We start from the raw sequence: 18,359 nt of genomic DNA, 5'->3' as shown, positions 1-18,359 counted from the left end.
GAGGCCTCTTCAAACTTGGCTCGCCTCGACATACCGTCCGGGCAGAGACGCCATAGACATGATACTCACCATTCCACTGAGTGTCCTCACCTCCCTCAATTGGTGGAGGTCGCAGTCCCTCGTGTGCTCGGGCCTCCCATTCCATCCGCCGCAACCCTCGGTGTCCTTAACAACGGATGCGTCGTCCCTGGGTTGGGGCGCACATCTGGGGCGACTTCGTACTCAAGCCCTTTGGTCTCCCCAGGAGTTGGCGCTGCACATAAACGTTCGGGAGTTGAGGGCAGTCCGCCTGGCGTGTCAGGAGTTCCAGGCTCAGCTACAGGGTCGTTGTGTCTCGGTCTTCACGGACAACACAACGGCCATGTATTACATCAACAAGCAAGGGGGAACACGATCCTCCCCCCTCTGTCGGGAGGCGATTCTGCTTTGGGACTTTTGCATAGCCCACTCCATAGACACGGTAGCATCCTTTCTCCCTGGAGTCCAGAACACCCTGGCGGACCAATTGAGCAGATCCTTCCTCACTCACGAGTGGTCCATCCGCCCGGACGTCCTCTATTTGGTCTTCCAAAAGTGGGGGTTTCCCCTCATAGACCTTTTCGCCTCCCATCAGAACCGGAAGTGCCAGCAGTTCTGCTCCCTGCAGGGTCGCTCCCCGGGCTCCCTCTCGGATGCGTTCCTGCTTCCGTGGAACGGTCGCCTCCTTTATGCCTTCCCTCCGTTCCCACTCGTCCACCGAGTCCTCCTCAAGCTCCGCAGAGACAGGGCTCGGTTGATCCTAATTGCTCCAGCGTGGCTGAGGCAACACTGGTACACGCAGTTGCTCGACCTCTCAGTGGCAGATCCGATACCCTTGCCGCTCTATCCAGACCTCATATCCCAGGACTTCGGCAAACTTCATCACCCGGACCTACAGTCCCTTCATCTGACAGCATGGCTGCTCTCTGGCTAAACGAGTCGGAGTTGCGCTGTTCGGACGCTGTACAGCAGGCCCTATTGGGGAGTAGAAAGCCTTCTACGCGAACAACATATCTCGTCAAGTGGAAGCGCTTTTCTTGTTGGTGCGCTCAGCGGGATTTCCTCCCGGATCAGGTGCCCATTCCCATTATCCTGGACTACTTATGGTCCCTTAAGGAGCAGAACCTGTCGGTCTCGTCCATTAAAGTGCATACTGCTGCCATTTCCACCTTCCATCCCGGAGACGCAGGCTCTACGGTCTTCTCTCACCATATGGTGTCCAGATTTCATAGGGGCTTGGAACGCCTGTATCCTCAGGTCAGGAGACCTGCCCCTACTTGGGACTTGAACCTGGTGCTAGCTCAGCTTATGCGTCATCCCTTCGAGCCTTTGGCCACCTGCTTGTTGCTGTACCTCTCCTGGAAGACGGCCTTCCTCGTCACCATTACATCAGCCAGACGAGTTTCAGAGCTTCACGCATTCACTGCAGATCCTCCGTACACTATCTTCCATAAGGACAAGGTACAGCTCCGACCGCACCCAGCCTTTCTCCCGAAAGTGGTGTCTGCATTCCACGTCAATCAGGACGTTTTCCTCCCTGTTTTCTTCCCGAAACCACACTTGTCACGTCGGGAGCAGCAACTGCACACCTTGGACGTCCGCAGGGCTCTCGCATTTTATCTCGAGAGAACTAAGCCCTTCCGACGGTCTCCTCAGCTCTTCGTGGCTGTCGCTGACCGCATGAAGGGTATGCCCGTCTCCTCCCAACGAATTGCTTCTTGGGTGACGTCTTGTATCCGGGCATGCTATGACTTGGCGCAGGTTCCCGCTGGACATCTGACTGCCCATTCCACTCGGGCTCAAGCCTCCTCGCCTGCCTTCCTGGCCCATGTGCCCATTCAAGAAATCTGTCGGGCCGCTACCTAGTCTTCCATCCATACCTTCGCGGCGCATTACGCCTTGGTTCAACAATCTAGAGACGATGCTGCCTTTGGCTCAGCGGTCTTACACTCCGCGACGTCTCACTCCGACCCCACCGCCTAGGTAAGGCTTGGGAACACCTAATTGGAATGCATAGGAGCAATCACTCGAAGAAGAAAAGACGGTTACTCACCGTTGTAACTGTTGTTCTTCGAGATGTGTTGCTCCTATCCATTCCAGACCCGCCCTCCTTCCCCACTGTCAGAGTAGCCGGCAAGAAGACGGGTCGTCTGGGGTATATATTCGGCACTATAGTGGCGCCACTCCAGGGGGCGCCCAGCCGACCCACCGAGTGCTGCTAGGGTAAAAAGTCTTCCGACGAACGTGCACGCAGTGCGTGCACAACTAATTGGAATGGATAGGAGCAACACATCTCGAAGAACAACAGTTACAACGGTGAGTAACCTCCTTTTTTAGGTTACGTGGGCTGGCTTTGTGGTGGCTTGACCTAGTTAGCTAAAAGGCCATTGTAATGGGGTGGAGTACCCTGCATGCAGGTCTTTCTCTTGCTGACTAACTTTTGTCTGGTATTAGGATCATGAAATGCAGATTTCTTTTTGCCGGCTCTATCTGACATCTGGTCAAGTGAGATTTACTAACGTCAACCTAGGATATAAAAAAGGTTAGCATTATCTCTCTGGGGCATAGGGAACCAAGGATAGGGCAGTCCTGCAGGAAAAGGTTCTCAGAATGACCAAACACAGGAGGAAGCTGAGATTTATGTGGTGGCGGTGGTGTTTATAGTAACAAAGGCAAATGTTAGGATGGGGATAAACTCACTTCATATCTGTTGTATCTATTTTCTGTTTGGAGCAGTATGGAAGCTTCCACCTACTTGTCTTACCATGAAAGACAAAAAAGAGAAGCTCTCACATCAGAGCTAGTCAATCAAGGAGCTGCAGATACCTTCTTACATTTGGTGAGCTGGGGAATAACTCCTCTCTTGTGATGGATGGTAGAGGATGCATTGAACATTATACCCTTAAACACAATTGTCTTGTTTGGTGATCAGACTAAGCATAGTCTTGGACTCTCATAGCTAATTGGATGGTAACAAAATAGATTATTTAGCCTTCATCAGTGCTTGAGTTCTTCTGCCTCCAATTCCTTCTTAAATAGCAAGCATCTTCCACTGTTGTGGAGTGTATGTTCTACAGGGAGTGGGGTTTCTAGGTAGGTCTCAAGAGTCTAGGGGAACTTTTTTTTTTTTTTTAATTCTTTCATTTTAAAAAAATAAAAGTTTGATCATCTCATAAAATTAGTCAAATGCAGAGTGTGCAGCACTGGCACAAATTACTTAAAAGGCTGGGTTTTCTTAAATAGTTCTTGAGGTTGCCATTGCTTTTAGCAAAGATCTTTAAAACTGCAGATAACATCTGCCAGAGAGAGGGAGGATGGTCTTGTGGTTAAAGCATAGGACTGAGAGTCAGGAGTTCTGGCTTCTATTCCTGACTCTGCCACAGATTTTCCTGTGTGACTGTGGGCAAGTCATTTTAATCTCTCTATGCTTCAATTTTCTTATCTGTAAAATGAGAATGTAAACTCTCTATATATCTGGCATGTAAATACCTTGCAATGCCAGCTACAACAGTGCCATGCGAATGCCTGTTCTAACTTTCAGGTGACTTTGTAAATAAACAAGCAGATATAAATGTAAACAAACTTGTTTGTCATATTGATAGGCTGAACCAGAAGTAGGACTGAGTGGACTTGTAGGTGCTAAAGTTTTACATTGTTTTGTTTTTGAGTGCAGTTATGAAAATAATTATACATTTGTAAGTTGCAGTTTCGTGATAGAGATTGCACTATAGTACTTGTATGAGGTGAATTGAAAAATACTATTTCTAATCTTTATGTTGCAATTATTTGTAATCAAATATAAAGTGAGCATTGTATACTTTATATTCTGTGTTGTAATTGAAATCAATATATTTGAAAATGTAGAAAAACACCCGAAAATATACCAAATATAAATTGGTATTTTATTAAGTGCAATTAAAACTGATTGATTGATCGCACCTATTTTTTTAAGCTAGTTACATTTGCCTTGCATTAATTACTTGCATTAACTGCAATTAATTGACAGCCCTAATTATTTGGTTTCTATCACAAGCTATAGTCTAGTATTTAGAACATTATTTTACTGGTTGAAATTCTTTCCAAAAAATTTTATTAAATCCCTTTTTAGCAGTGTTTGTATCCCTCAATGAGTAGCTCAGCAAATCAAATACATTCCACCAACATCTTCCTATACAGCGTGGTTTGCTTTTTTTAAAAGTAGCTCTCACTGTAAATCATCAATAGCCATCGATCTGTAAACATTCAAACAATGTCTTTTCCTTTTAGTGGAACAGTGCACTTCCCATATTTTGGCCCTCAAGTCTTTTTACCATATTATGAAAGATTATGGAAGTAACTCCATTGTTGAAATGGCAGGAGACTTTCCATTGCAAATCCTATTTTTAAGATCTGCAAGTGAGCATATCTCCCATCTGTTTCGGAATGTTACTCCCCCGAGTAAGGGGTGAAGAGAGACCAGCCTCTGCTCAGGAGTCTAAGTTTTCATTACTCAAAACCTGCACCTGATGTTCTCCCTCCCATTGAATATCAGTGGACTTCCTCTGATCCCAATCCAGCCACAGTATCTCAGACGTTCTCTGGTAGCGTTACTACAGACTGATTAGGCAATCAGACGTTAGGAATGGCAATATACAAAAGCCTGTAGGAGAACACTTCAACCTCCCTGGCCACACAATAGCAGATCTTAAGGTGGCCATCCTGCAGCAAAAAAACTTTAGGACCAGACTTCAAAGAGAAACTGCTGAGCTCCAGTTCATCTGCAAATTTGACACCATCAGTTCAGGATTAAACAGACTGTGAATAGCTTGCCAATTACAGAACCAGTTTCTCCTTCCTTGGTTTTCACACCTCAACTGCTGGAACAGGGCCTCATCCTCCCTGATTGATCTAACCTCGTTATCTCTAGCTTGCTGCTTGCTTGCTTATATATACCTGCCCCTGGAAATTTCCACTACTTGCATCCAAAGAAGTGGGTATTCACCCACGAAAGCTCATGCTGCAAAACGTCTGTTAGTCTATAAGGTGCCACAGGATTCTTTGCTGCTTCTACAGACTGATTGTATCCTGAATTAAATAGTATTCCTGTTGGTTCTAAATTTACTGGCCATTCAGTGAAATGAATGACTCAATGTCCCTCTTTTATATGGCAGCATGATAAAAAGGAAGGACTTTTCACTATATCCTTTATAATCACGAACACCTCATTCAAGTGCCCTGTAAGGTTTTTGACAAGCTAAATAAACCCTAGTTCTCAGTTTTTTCATGCTATCCCAGACAGTGAATTTATATCATATTTCAAGTTCTAGAAGATGAACACTGGATGAATGTGAAGTATTTGGAATCGTTCCTCCTGTGAAGGAGTTTGGAAGACTTTGTTTAGTAGTTTGCCACTCTCCCAGTAGGTAGAAGCAACTCCTCTGTTAGACTAGATTTTTTTTTTTAAGCTGTCACTCTGAAATCGCATGGGGGCCTAAAGAGGACGATCTAGTGCTAGACCCCTTCCACAGGTACTTCTTTCACACCCTTGAGGAAGGTCTCTGAGGCCTGGTCTACACTGGGGGGGGTGGTTCGAACTAAGGTACGCAAGTTCAGCTACGCGAATAGCGTAGCTGAACTCGAAGTACCTTAGTTTGAAGTACTTACCCGTCCTCACGGCACGGGATCGAAGTCCGCGGCTCCCCCGTCGACTCCGCCACCGCCGTTCACGGTGGCGGAATTCCGGAGTCAACGGGAGCGCGTTCGGAGTTCGATATATCGCGTCTAGATGAGATGCGATAGTTTGAACTCCGAGAAGTCGATCGCTACCTGCCAACGTGGGCGGGTAGTATGGACGTACCCTGAGACTCCTTCCTTTGTACAGTGTGAAAAAGCTACAAATGCTTTTGTGGTAGATGGTAAATACTCAAATCTTAGTTCTTCGAGTACTTACTCATGTCGATTTCATTCTAGGTTGCACACACCCATGTGCACGGTCATCAGTTTTTTGCCTTAGCGGTATCCGTAGGGCCAGCGGTGGCGACCCCTTGAGTGCTTTACTCATGCTTCGTCCCTACGCCCTCTCAGTTTCTTCTTACCGCATGTGGTGGTTATTCGGAGCACTTTTTCTTGCATAGCATTGGCTAGCAGTTTTGTCTCCTCTGACTTTGAGCCTTCGGGGCTTGTTTGTTTATAGTAGCTAATGTTAAGTAGTTAAGTGTAGTTAGAAGTTAGTCCCAGTGGGGACTTCACCCCAGGCAGGGCGTACCCCAGTCTCTAATGTTTAAGCCCTGCATGGACTGTAACAGGCCTATGTCTGTAAGTGACACCCCCCCCCCCCCACAGCAGCTGCCTGAAGTGCTTGGGGAAATCGCATGTGACAGACAAGTGTCATATTTGTAAAATTTTTGACCCAGGACGCAGAAAGAGCAGGATATTCAAATGCAGGCTCTCCTCATGGAGGCAGCCTTTCGTCCAGCTTCCAAGCCATCTCACCAAGACTCGCCTAGTACCTCGGCCTCAGTGTGCAGCGCACAACTGGCACCAGGCTCCGCCCCTCACGGCTCCCCATTGCCGGTGCCCAAAAAGAAAACAAAGAAGCATGGCTCCCTGGTACTGACCAAGAAGGGCCGTGGGACAGCAGGCAAAGGACCAAGTTCGGGGCCGCCTGGCCAATACAGAGCCGTGTGAACGTGCCTTCCTCGTCAGGGCCCTTAGCCCCTTAAAGGATCCACCACTGACTCCTGGGAGTGGTGGGGGACCCAAACTCCTGGTGGCATCAACACCTTCCCAAGCTCCCCCAGCTCCAAGAGAGCAGAGACCTCTGCCCATGTTGCCAGCACCATGCATGCCGCAGGAAACTGCAAAGGTTCCCCATGAGGGCAAGCCAGCCGCTATGACCCCTCTGGGCAGTGGAGCACCACCGATTCCCGCAAGACAAGGCAGCACTCTCCTCCATGCCGCAGATCGCTGGAGTCGCAGCACAGATCCTTTGGGGCTTGCCCTAGATTACTGGCACCGCAATCGCGGTACCCGCCGTCTCAACACAGATCGCCTAAGGGGAGGTGCCAATCTCCATATTGCCGGCACATCCTCAGTGCAGATTTTGGTTGCCTGCCCTGGGGGAGCACTCCCCATCGCGATTCCAGTCCCTCCTGGCACCAGTCCCTAGGTTACCACCACCAATCCTCTCACTCCAGGTACTGGTCTCCAGCGATGACCATCACCAGGCAGATGCAGGCAGCGACGGCCCCACCATGGTCACCAGAAGGGAATTCCTCCGGCATGAAAGGCAGTTCAGCCCCCCGCCCAGACTCCTCTGGTGCAATTGTGCTCCTGAGGCCAGGTGGCCTTATTGGAGCACGTGGGGCATGCCAGTCATGATGATGCCCCCTTCACACCACTCACCTGCCATTGCGTCGGAGCAAAAGTTGGCAGTACCGACGGCACCGGGCTTGGTATATGAGTTGCGCTTGGAGGTCAAGGTAGAGGAGACTGCACTCACCTCTACCAGTAGTAAGTCACCGTCTTCATCCCCAGACGAGGCGGTCACAGCACCCTCGAGGGCCAGCCTGCCTGGCGACTTTAAAGAACACCAGGCCCTGCTTTGATGGGTGGCCAAGAACTTGGGCCTAGATGTGGAGGAGATGGCCACGCAGGCAGACACCTTGCTCAGCGTCCTCTCAACCTATACCAGTGCATGACGGGGTCCTCAAAATTCCCAAGACCCTCGGGCAAACCCTGTCTTCCATCCCTTACCTCCAAAAGGGCCGAAAAGAAGCACTTTGTCCCAGCCAGAGGGTTCGAGTACGTTTTTGTACCCACCCATCTCTGTGCTCACTGGTTGTCTGTGTGGCCAATGAAAAAGACAAGCAGGGGCACACCAGCTCAACTCCCAAAAATAGAAGCAAAAAACCTGGACCTTGGGGGCGGGGGGGGAATTTATTCCACTGCCAGCCTACAATTCCAGATGGTGAACCATCAGGCCGTCTTGTGAAGGTACAATTTTAATTTATGGGACTCCCTCCATAAGTACAAGGAGTCCCTCCCACAGGGTTTAGCTCAAGAATTCAGAACCCTAGTGGAGGAAGGCACCGTGACGACTAGGTGCTCCCTCCAAATAGCATGAGATGCGGTGGACTTGATGGGTTGGATAGTCATGTCGGCAGTGGTTATAAGGCGCAGCTCCTGACTATAGACCGCTGGCCTTTCCCAAGAGATGCAGACTTTGATCCAGTACCTCCCATTAATGAGAATGGTCTCTTCTCTGAACAAACAGATGCGAGACTGCATGGGTTGAAGGATACTCGGGCAACCCTTCGCTTACTGGGCATTCATATGCTGCAGTTTGCACGGAAGCAGTTCCGGCCGCCCCTGCCGCCAAGGCCTTGGCAGCCCGTCAGGGATCTGCTAGGAGAAGGGATAGAGAGGAGTTTTAGTCATCACCACCCTTCTTCTCACCCACACAGCCTGGCCCGGCAAAGCATCCCGGGGGCCAGAAGCGCTCATTTTGAAGGTGTGCTTGAGAGTGACATCCCAGTCAGTTCCCCGGATCCACCCTGTCCTCTCCTCAACCCTCTTCGTCTCTACCGTTCGGCCTGGTTGTGGGTCACCTCAGACTGCTGGGTGCTGGACATAGTATCTCGGGGCTATACCCTGCAATTTTCAGCCACCCATCCCTCCCACTCTTTTTCCCATCCCTCTTCAGGGACCCTTGTCATGAGCAACTTCTCATTCAAGAGGTCTAACACCTCCTGTGCCTGGGGGTGGTGGAGAAGGTCCCTCGGGACATGAAAGGAGAAGGTTTCTATTCCCGCTACTTCCTAATTCCAAAGGCAAAGGCGGGCCTCATACCCATCCTGGACCTGCATCACCTCAACAAGTCTCTCAGAAAGTTGAAGTTTCACATGGTCTCCCTGCCCTCCATCATCCCCTCCCTGGATCCAGGAGACTGGTACACCGCCCTCTACTTGAAGGACACTTATTTCCATATTCCCAGGTCAGACGCTTCCTCTGTTTCATAGTGGGTGGGCGCCATTTTCAATTCACAGCGCTGCCCTCTGGCCTTTCATTGGCCCCCAGGGTGTTCACAAAATGTATAGTGCCAGTGGCTGATTACCTGAGACGCTGAGGGGTCCAGGACTTTCCGTATCTCGACAACTAGCTCATACCTGCCTGCGGCTATTGGACCACATGGCTGCCTGTACATACATGGTCACCCATGCTCGGCTCTATCTCTAGCTCCTGCAAGCATGGCTGGTGTCAGTCTACATTCCCAACAGGCATGACCTGGACCACATCAAGTCATCCCTGGATTGGTGGTTGGACCCCAGGTCAGTGTTGGAGGGGAGTCCCCTTTGCGTCCCCATCGCTAACCCTGGTCTCTGATGCTTCGGACCTGGGCTGGGGAGCCCACCTGGGGGAGCTGAGCACCCAGGGCCGCTGGTTACAGAATGACGTGGCCCTCCACATTAACGTCAGGGAACTCAGAGAGGTTCTCCTGGCCTGTCAGGCATTCTTGTCCTACCTGAAAGGCAAGTTGGTGCAGGCAGGGCCGGCTCTACATATTCCGCCACCCCAAGCAGTCATGCGCGGGAGGCGCCCCGGAGCCCCGGGAGCAGCGGACCTCCCGCGGGCTTGACTGGTGAGGGTCCGCTAGTCGCGCGGCTCGACTGGACCTCCCGCAGCTGCGGGCGGTTCGCTGGTCCGGCGGCTGCGGTTGAGCTGCCGCAGTCATGCCTGCGGGAGGTCCAGCCGACCCGCGCGACCAGCGAGCCGTCCGCAGTCACGCCTGTGGGAGGTCCACTGGAGCCACGGGAGGAGCGTCCTGGTGGATCACCTAAGTGGACCTGTTCACGTCCAGGCAGAACAGAAAATGCCACATGTTCTGTTTGATCTGGTTAATGGACAGGGGCTCCCTATCAGGCACATTTCTCATTCCATGGTCGGGGGCGCTGATGTATGCCTTCCCACCAGTGCTGCTGATTCAGAGTCTTTGTGAATATCAGGCAAGACAGGGCGAAAGTTATCCTAATAGCCCCCGCGTGGCCTTGCCAGCACTGGTTCGGCACGTTGCAGAGTCTTTCAGTAGCCACCTCTCTGCAGTTGCCCCTTGGCCGGAGAACCACAACAGCCTTTTGCATCCGAACCTGGCGGCACTGCACTTGACAGCTTGGCTACTGCATGGCTAAGCACAGATGAACAGGCATTCTTGGCCCGTATCCAGCAGGGTAGCAGGAAATCCTCCATCAGAAGACTTACCTGGCCAAATGGAAAAGATTGAAGTGTTGGGCCTCAGAACAGCATATTCGGGCCCAGCAGGAGATCCTATATTATCGGCTGCACCTCAAACTCCAAGATTTGTCCCTGTCATCGATCAAGGTCCACCTGGTCACTATCTCGGCTTTCCATCTTCCATTCTAAGGTAGGTCAGTCTTCGCTCGTGACATGACAGCACGGTTTTTGAAACGTCTGGTGTGTCTCTACCCGAACATCTGGGATCCAGATCTTCTCCCTCCTCCCCCAATGCATCAGATGAGGCGCACAGGCTACACAGCCTGGACGTCAGGATGGTGCTGGCCTTCTACATAGATAGAACAAGGCCGTTCTGTAAGTCAAAACAGCTGTTGGTTGCAATGGCAGACAGACTGAAAGGTTGTCTGGTGTCTGCTCATAGGATTTTGGCCTGGATCATGGCCTGCATCCGCTACTGCTATGAGCTGGTGAAAGAGCCTCGGGTGATGATCGTGATGGCACACTCGACTAGTGCACAAATGTCGTCAGTGGCCTTCCTGGTAAAGGTACCAATCCAAGGGATCTGTAGGGCTGCTACCTGGTCGCTACCTACACGTTCACATCTCATTACGCTGGTTTTGACAGAGCAGTGCTGCAAGCTGCAAGACTGTGAACTCTGAGCCCGCCTCCATTGATACTGCTTGTGAGTCACCTGGAATGGAATCAACATGAGTAAGCACTCAAAGAAGAAAAAACAGTTACCCACCTTTCATAACTTTTGTTCTTTGAGATGTTTCTCATGTCCATTCCATTACCTGCCCTCCTGCCCCTCTGTCGGAGTTGTCGGCAAGAAGGAACTGAGAGGGCTTAGGGCCGGCAGCACCTGATATACTGAAGCGTGAGTGCAACACTCAAGGGGCACCACAGCTGGCCCTACGGATACCAATGTACCCCACCCAAGGGGGGGAGAAGGTAAGAACCCGCAGGGATTGAGAGGGGCTGGGGCTCAGAGTGAGGCACAAACCCAGCCCCCTGCCCCGCTTCCCTCCTCAACCACCTTCCTGGGCTACTAGTGGGGCCCTCGGTGCCCCAAGAGCAGGGACAAGGAGTGGCATCTTAGCTCCCCCTGTGACGAAAAGCGGAGGACCCACCATACTAAAATCGGCCATCTTGCCACACCGTTTTTTCCAAGGTTCGGAAGTCTGGCTCACAAATACAGAATTAATTATTTTGTATGTAACAATGTCATTTTAAACATGTTCTTTTGCCTATGCGTTAGTATTCTAAATTGGAAAGTCCTGTATAATGAGGTAATTATTTTGGGAAAATCTTTATTTAAATAGATGCTTTCATTTTAGCATTGTTATTTTAAACTTACCATTTTCTCCTAGGAGGAACTGTGGTAGTGGTGACAGAGTTGGCAGCAAGCTTAAAGGAAGGAGGATTATGGGGGGGAAATTTGATACGAGAAACAATGTTGGTAAATTCCTTATTTATATGGATTGGTTAATTTTATACTTCTTATTTTCAGATTCTCCTTGATGAACTTTCTTCTACTAAACATTGGGTGTCCATGCATGTTTCAGACCATAGTGGATTCCACTACCGTCAGTTCTTAATAAAGTCTTTGATTGGCAGAACTGTGACCGACAATTCTATACTGGTGCAAAATCAGCTGGTAAATGAGCCAATCCCCAGTCTTCCAAAGGATGAAAAAAATGAAGCGTCTGAAGCTGCTTGTACAGAAGAACTGAGGGTAGATCTCCCCAATCTTCTAAAGGAAGAGTTGGAGCTCTGCACTGACCTTATTGATACCTTCCCTGGGCATGAAACGCTGTGGTGTCACAGGTAAGAGGGCTTATCAAATAAAACATCCCTTGGAATGATTTTATTGCTTTAAAACTGAAGTCAAAGGGCAAAATGTAATTCTGATTAAAGACCTATCTTGGTTAGTAAAGACTTGTTTCCTGCCCTATGCTAAGCCTTTGATTTTTGATTTCCACACCCATCAGAGCTATTAAATAGAAAACTTGACTGGACTTCAGTACCTTGTTGAAATAAGCTATACACATTGTTCCATAGGACAGTATCATCTGGATAGAGCCTGGATTGTTAATCTATCTCCTCGCTCCTTACATTTAAATGACAAAAGATGAATTAACTGCACAGAGTCTCCAAATGTGCTTGGCTAGATAAAAAACTGTGTAGTCAAAGGCACACTAAGTAAATTTTCTCTGAAAACTAACTTTAGTTGAATAATTGCCCCTTTTCTTCATTCTTGGGTTCAAGTTTGGTTCTACTCTGATCTGGGACTGTAAAAGTGGTATCTTATTGCTCCATGTTTGCTTTCCATTATTGATATCAAATTTGTTAGGTTAGAAAGTCTTTTTATTTACACTTACAATCCTGCAAACCAAATCTGGAATCTCAATATCCAAAAGGGGTCTTCTCACACAGCATCACTATACACCTCTGCCCCTATAGAACACGACCCGATATAACACGAATTCTAATATAACGCGGTAAAGCAGCGGGGAGCCCCGGGCCCTGCTGCTTTACCACATTCTGTCTGGATTCGTGTGGCGCCCGGGCCCTTTAAATCACCGCCTGAGCCCCGCTGCCAGAGCTCCGGCGGTGATTTAAAGGGACCAGGACTCCCCATAGTAGCTGGAGCACCGGGCCCTTTAAATCCCTGCCGGGGCTCTGGCAGCCAGGCTCGGGCGGTGATTTAAAGGGTCAGAGGCTCCAGCCGCTTTGGGGAGCCACGGGCCCTTTAAATCCCTGCCTGAGCCCCGCTGCTGGAGCTCTGGCAGTGATTTAAAGGGCTCCCCGCAGTGGCTGGAGCCTCTGGCCTTTTAAATCACCGCCGGGGAAGCAGGTCCAATCCGGCATGGCGTACCAGACCAAACCTGATACAACGCGGTCTCACCTATAAGGCGGTGAGATTTTTTTGGCTCCCGAGGACCGCATTATATCGGGGTAGAGGTGTATTTTGCCCTTGATAACAATTGTGCAACTCCATTGCCTTCAGTGTGTTAGTACAGCTGTAACTGATAGGCCTTGTAAGTTGAATGTAGTAAACCATTCTCCTGATGATACAAAAGAGGGAGTGGAATTCAGTTCACTCTTTCTTAAATGTGCTGGCTGGTAGGAACAAAAAATAGCAAAAACTTAATTTGAACATTTTCACCTACTCAAGAAATCCAAATTACAGCACTTTATGGTTTTCCCTGACATTTAGTGACATGTCAGTTCCCATAAACACTGGGTGAAATCCTGGCCCCACTGAAATCCATGAGAATTTTTCCATTGACCTCAGTTGGGCCAGGATTTCACACTGTCAACATTCAGGTTGTTCCAACACTAAGTGAATACAGCTGGCCTGAATATATATATATAAAAAAATTTTAAATGGAGACTTTTGTGACAGTTTTGACTTGGTTGAGTAGAAAATTTCAATAAATCTTTTGGGGGGGAGGGGTTCTTTTCCCCTATTGCTCACAGGTTAACATAGTCATAGTGGGATTTTTCCAAATTGAAGATATAGACTTTGAAGAGTTTTATTTTATAAAATCTTATTTTTTGAAAATGCAGAAAAATGTGGTGATAGCAATATTTGAAAAGTGAAAAATCGGTCTATTTTGAAACCCAGGTGAACCAGAACCTTTCTGAAAACTTCAAAATGTTAGCAAAAATTGTTGTTGATATATTATTTTGGCCCCACTGTCTTATCTGTAGTGTACTGCTCACTGTAAAAGCTCAAAAGTCACAAAAAGAAACAAGACAGGGTTGAGGCACATTGGTAGAAGCTTGCACTGCTGCTACTGATCTGGCAGCTGTCATGAACATTAAGATTATTGTTGTGGTTTTTTTTTTTAAACCTAAATATTTAGTCTCCTATCAATTTAATGAAAGAGATCACATTCATATTGCACTGAAAATATGGAAAAATGTTGAAAAAAGTTACTGTGTATATGTAAAGTATCAGAGGGGTAGCCATGTTAGTCTGGATCTGTAAAAGCAGCAAAGAGTCCTGTGGCACCTTATAGACTAACAGGCATATTGGAGCATGTGTATGTGTAGACGTTTCTCTGAATCAAATCCCTGCTTATGTTTGTGGCAACTTCCATCCTGACATCAGGGTTTGAACTGGGAACCTATGACCTGAAAGCATGACTTTTTATCGCTTGAGCTGAAGAATAAGGATTTCTAGCTGAAAGTTGTAAGCAACCCATATCTTCTGTGGATCTGGTACAGAGTGGAACACACAACATGTGCACTGATCAATTGGTTACAAGTGCACACCTGCAGTGCGAGTTGGTAAACGATGCTAGTTTTGTGAAGATACTAGATTAACAGAAGTCTCCTGAAGACAGAAGTCTTCTGTTTTAACCTGGGGACAGGTACAGCATGGGCAGGAATAGTCCACTGCATGGACAATGAAAGGAAGCATGTATCTCCACCTGGACTTAAGGAACTTAGTCTGAATTCTCTGTGCTTGAAGTCTGCTGAGCTTGTTGCTCAGAATGTCAGTTGTGATAGTGGTTGTAGTGCTCTGATGTTTGCATCACAAGGAAGTGATGTGAAACCACCTACTCAGCTGACAGGTATGTCAAGTACCAGCTGTTGAACGGTAATAATTTTTGGTTACTATTCAGATCAGAGAAGTGAAAGGCTTCATATTCCATGCCTAACAGGAAGTCATCCCTTTTCCCACTTTGCAAAATAAGCTGATTTTTGTGGGAAGTTTTGCTCAGAGGGCACATTGAAATGTAATTTCAATTACTTTAGTATCTTTAGTTGTGGCAGCAGTTTGATTTTTTTTTTTCAGTGTGTAACTTTTTTTTTCTTTTTCCCTCCCCTGATCTTCCTTTGAAGACGGCACGTGTTCTACCTTCAGCACCGTTTAAACAACAAACTTCCTCTTCCAAATGTACAGTTGACATCTGTGGACGGCAGTGATGGAACTTTGAATAATTCACACCCCAGTACAGCAGTCAGTCATGTGACTCATGCCATGGATGTTGATGGTTTAAATGATTCAAGCAAACAAGGCTATACTCAAGAAACCAAACGCCTGAAGCGTGCCCCTATACAGGACTCTCTTGGCTTGGAAATGGAATACAGGTTCATTGATAACATTTTAGCAACTTGCAGAGACGTAGAGCAGGACAGGTTTGCTGCTGAATACAGGAAATGGCTAGTTACTTTTCTAGGTCAGTGAAGGAAGTTTACAACCTTCAGGTTCCTCTTTAGTGCAATATTCTCGTATCAAACACATGTATGTCACGGTTGCAAGTGTTGGCTACCCATATGCTTCTCACCTTTCTTTATGGTCAGTGCTAAAATTCATATACAAAGTAATATTTCATTTTATTTATTAAAAAAAAATCTGGCATAGCTTTTTATTAAGCAAATGTAGTTTGCTTTTTTCTTTAATCCTTTTTTTAAAAAATTACAATATTTTACATTTTTACTTGTGGCAACTTCATATCGGACCATTGTCCTGTTTAAACTTTTTTTTATCTTTAATGTGGATTATGAATATGGCCATACCAAATCCACACCCATGAAAAACATGTCACGGACCATGAGATCTGGTCTTTTGTGTGCTTTTACCCTATTCTATACAGATTTCACAGGGGAGACCAGCGTTTCTCAAATTGGGGGACCCAAAAAGGCGTTGCAGGGGCGTCCCAAGGTTATTTTAGGGTGGTCATAGTATTGCCACCCTTACTTCTGCGCTGCCTTCAGAGCTGGGGGCTAGAGAGCAGCAGCTGTTGGCTGGGCGCCCAGCTCGGAAGGTAGCACCCTGCCAACAGCAGTGCAGAAGTAAGGGTGGCAATACCATACCATGCAGTCCTTACTTCTGCGTTGCTGCCTTCAGAGCTGGACTCCTAGCCAGTAGCCACTGATCTCCAGCTGCTCAGCTCTGAAGGCAGTACCACAAACGCCCCCCCCTATGGTTCCCTCCCCTCCCCGCAATTCCTTTTTGGGTCAGGACCCCTACAATTACAACACCGTAAAATTTCAGATTTAAATAGTTGAAATCATGAAATTTACAATTTTTAAAATCCTATGACTGAAATTGACCAAAACAAGCTATGAATTTTGTAGGGCCCTAACTATGAACAATGGGGCTTTAAAAAAACAAAAATTGAAAATTATTTTGATCCAAGTGGAGTGTCTGGAAAACAAATGGGTGGATCTGTCACTGTAACATGAACCACCTTCCAAATTCTTCTTCTTCTACCATAGTGAATGCTGGTAATGACTCTTAACCAAAGCCGGTGGAGTCAGGTTTTTTCAATAAGAATTATTTCTTCTGAATTGCTAACTGCCTGTCAAAGATCAGGCTGCAGTGTTTCTGCCTTCAGTTCCCCTTTCTTCATTATTTGTAAGGGCAAATATGACTACAGTACTGGAATTGTGCTTTTTGTTATTGTCTGCGGTATTTTGTTTGCCTCGCACATCTATTGTACGTGGTTGATATCAAAGCCTACTAAATTGACTTTGTCAAGTCAGGTACTCACTGGTGGATGCAGGAAAATGAACCATGTTTCACACGTGCAGTGAAGAAATATGGTTAAAGCTAAATGCAGGATTTGTTAGCAAAGTTCTTTCTCTTTTATGTCATACTTTTTTTATTTTTACATCAATAAGCCAGAGTTAGACACTCGCTATTTACATTTCTGAATGTACTATGTACACTACAGAGTCCCACAAAGCCCACTAAACCGCACATGTTAAAAAGCTATAGAAAAACTAAGAACATATGAGTATCTTAGATGACGGGATAAAAAGGAGTTATGCTGACAGTTTTAGTAGTGTTTAAAATGTTCAGGGTCTCCTCCCCTCCATGCTTGTGCGCTGCTTCCTCCCCCTAAGCAGGGCATCAATTTCATTTTTCTTCTCTGTCAGTGGACATTTTCCCATCCAACCCCTCAAGTGTATGTGTGCTGGAAGGACAATTTATACAGTTTCAGAGTAGTTTTGAACCTGACTTTCCTTTTGGCTACCAATGCATGTATGTATAAATACTTGTACTGGCATTTTCTCATTTTACTCTACATGAGGGACTTCCAGTGTAGCTACATCAGTATAATCATGCCAGTGCGAAGCCCTCATATAGAAGCATTGTGCCCAGTATAAAGCAAATCTTGCACTAAGGCAACTTTTTACCCCTGTTTCAAACAGAGCAGACCAGCTAAGAGGATCCAGAGCTTCAGGAGAGATCCTTTGCCACAATCCCTGTGTTTGTTTGTCTTGTCTTGCATCAAGTGCTTCCCCAAGGTGATCGGTATCCTGCTGCTGCTCTTGCTGCTCAGAGAATACTATGAGCAGTAGAAAAGCACTAGAAATACACAGGATTCCTGTGGTCCCACATCCCTTTTGAGTCTCCCATCATTGGAGTTACTCTTGCATGTTGAAGGGTAAATAGATCTCTTGTATGGTATGTTTGGCTTTAGCAATGTGGTTGAATTTAATGATCTTTTGAGAAAAGGGCAACCAATAGGGTCATTCAGGAAACAGCAAGCATTGTTTAAACAAGGTCTCTAAATTTAAACTCCTCCTGGATTTCTAACTCTGCAGAAATTGCTGCCTCCTATGACTTGAAGCTTCTGCTCATAGATACTCTGTGGCTACAATGAGTTCACAGAGACATTTCAAATTGTACGTACTTCTTGGTGACTGCTGGGTGCCCAAAAACTGTGACACCGCCTACCACTGTAGTTTATTACAGATTATATTGTTAATCCTAAAATTACATTTAAAGTAATTAATTTTGTCTCTTTCAGTTTTATCTTTTCACAGATTACATGTTTAATAGAAAGGTATTGGAGGGCAAAAAGTGAGGAGAATTTGTGCCTTGTGAAGTAGAAAATGATTAATTGGGGGGTGGGTGGGAAGAATGCGGTCTTCTGCTTGTACCATAGTGTAAGATTTTTGGGGGGGAGGAGGGAGAGACTGTCAAGTGTGGGTGATAAAACATGAATTGAAATCCATTATAAATTTCTTTTGGACTGAAGTCTCAGTTAGCTCCCTAGAGCTATATAGTAGAAATATTCTGATACTGAATTTGACAGCCCTTCCATCATAAATACTTAAGGTCAAACTCTGTCCTCTGATAT

General features: G+C 46.9%; 1 protein-coding gene across 3 annotated transcripts in view; it reads left to right on the top strand.

The window, feature by feature from the left end:
- The window catches only part of PTAR1 (protein prenyltransferase alpha subunit repeat containing 1), a 54,939-nt gene extending 39,300 nt beyond the window's left edge, over positions 1 to 15,639 (top strand). For all 3 annotated transcript variants that reach the window (XM_039545871.1, XM_039545870.1, XM_039545872.1), the window contains exons 6-7: positions 11,759 to 12,075; positions 15,106 to 15,639. In XM_039545871.1, the coding sequence (XP_039401805.1) occupies positions 11,759 to 12,075; positions 15,106 to 15,451 (663 nt within the window). In that variant the 3' untranslated portion in view covers positions 15,452 to 15,639. The remainder of the gene's footprint in view (positions 1 to 11,758; positions 12,076 to 15,105) is intronic.
- Positions 15,640 to 18,359: the final 2,720 nt, after the last annotated feature.

The sequence above is a fragment of the Mauremys reevesii genome, linkage group 6 (genome assembly GCF_016161935.1).
Source record: "Mauremys reevesii isolate NIE-2019 linkage group 6, ASM1616193v1, whole genome shotgun sequence".
NCBI lineage: Eukaryota > Metazoa > Chordata > Testudines > Geoemydidae > Mauremys > Mauremys reevesii.
This window is presented reverse-complemented; position numbering and strand designations above follow the sequence as displayed.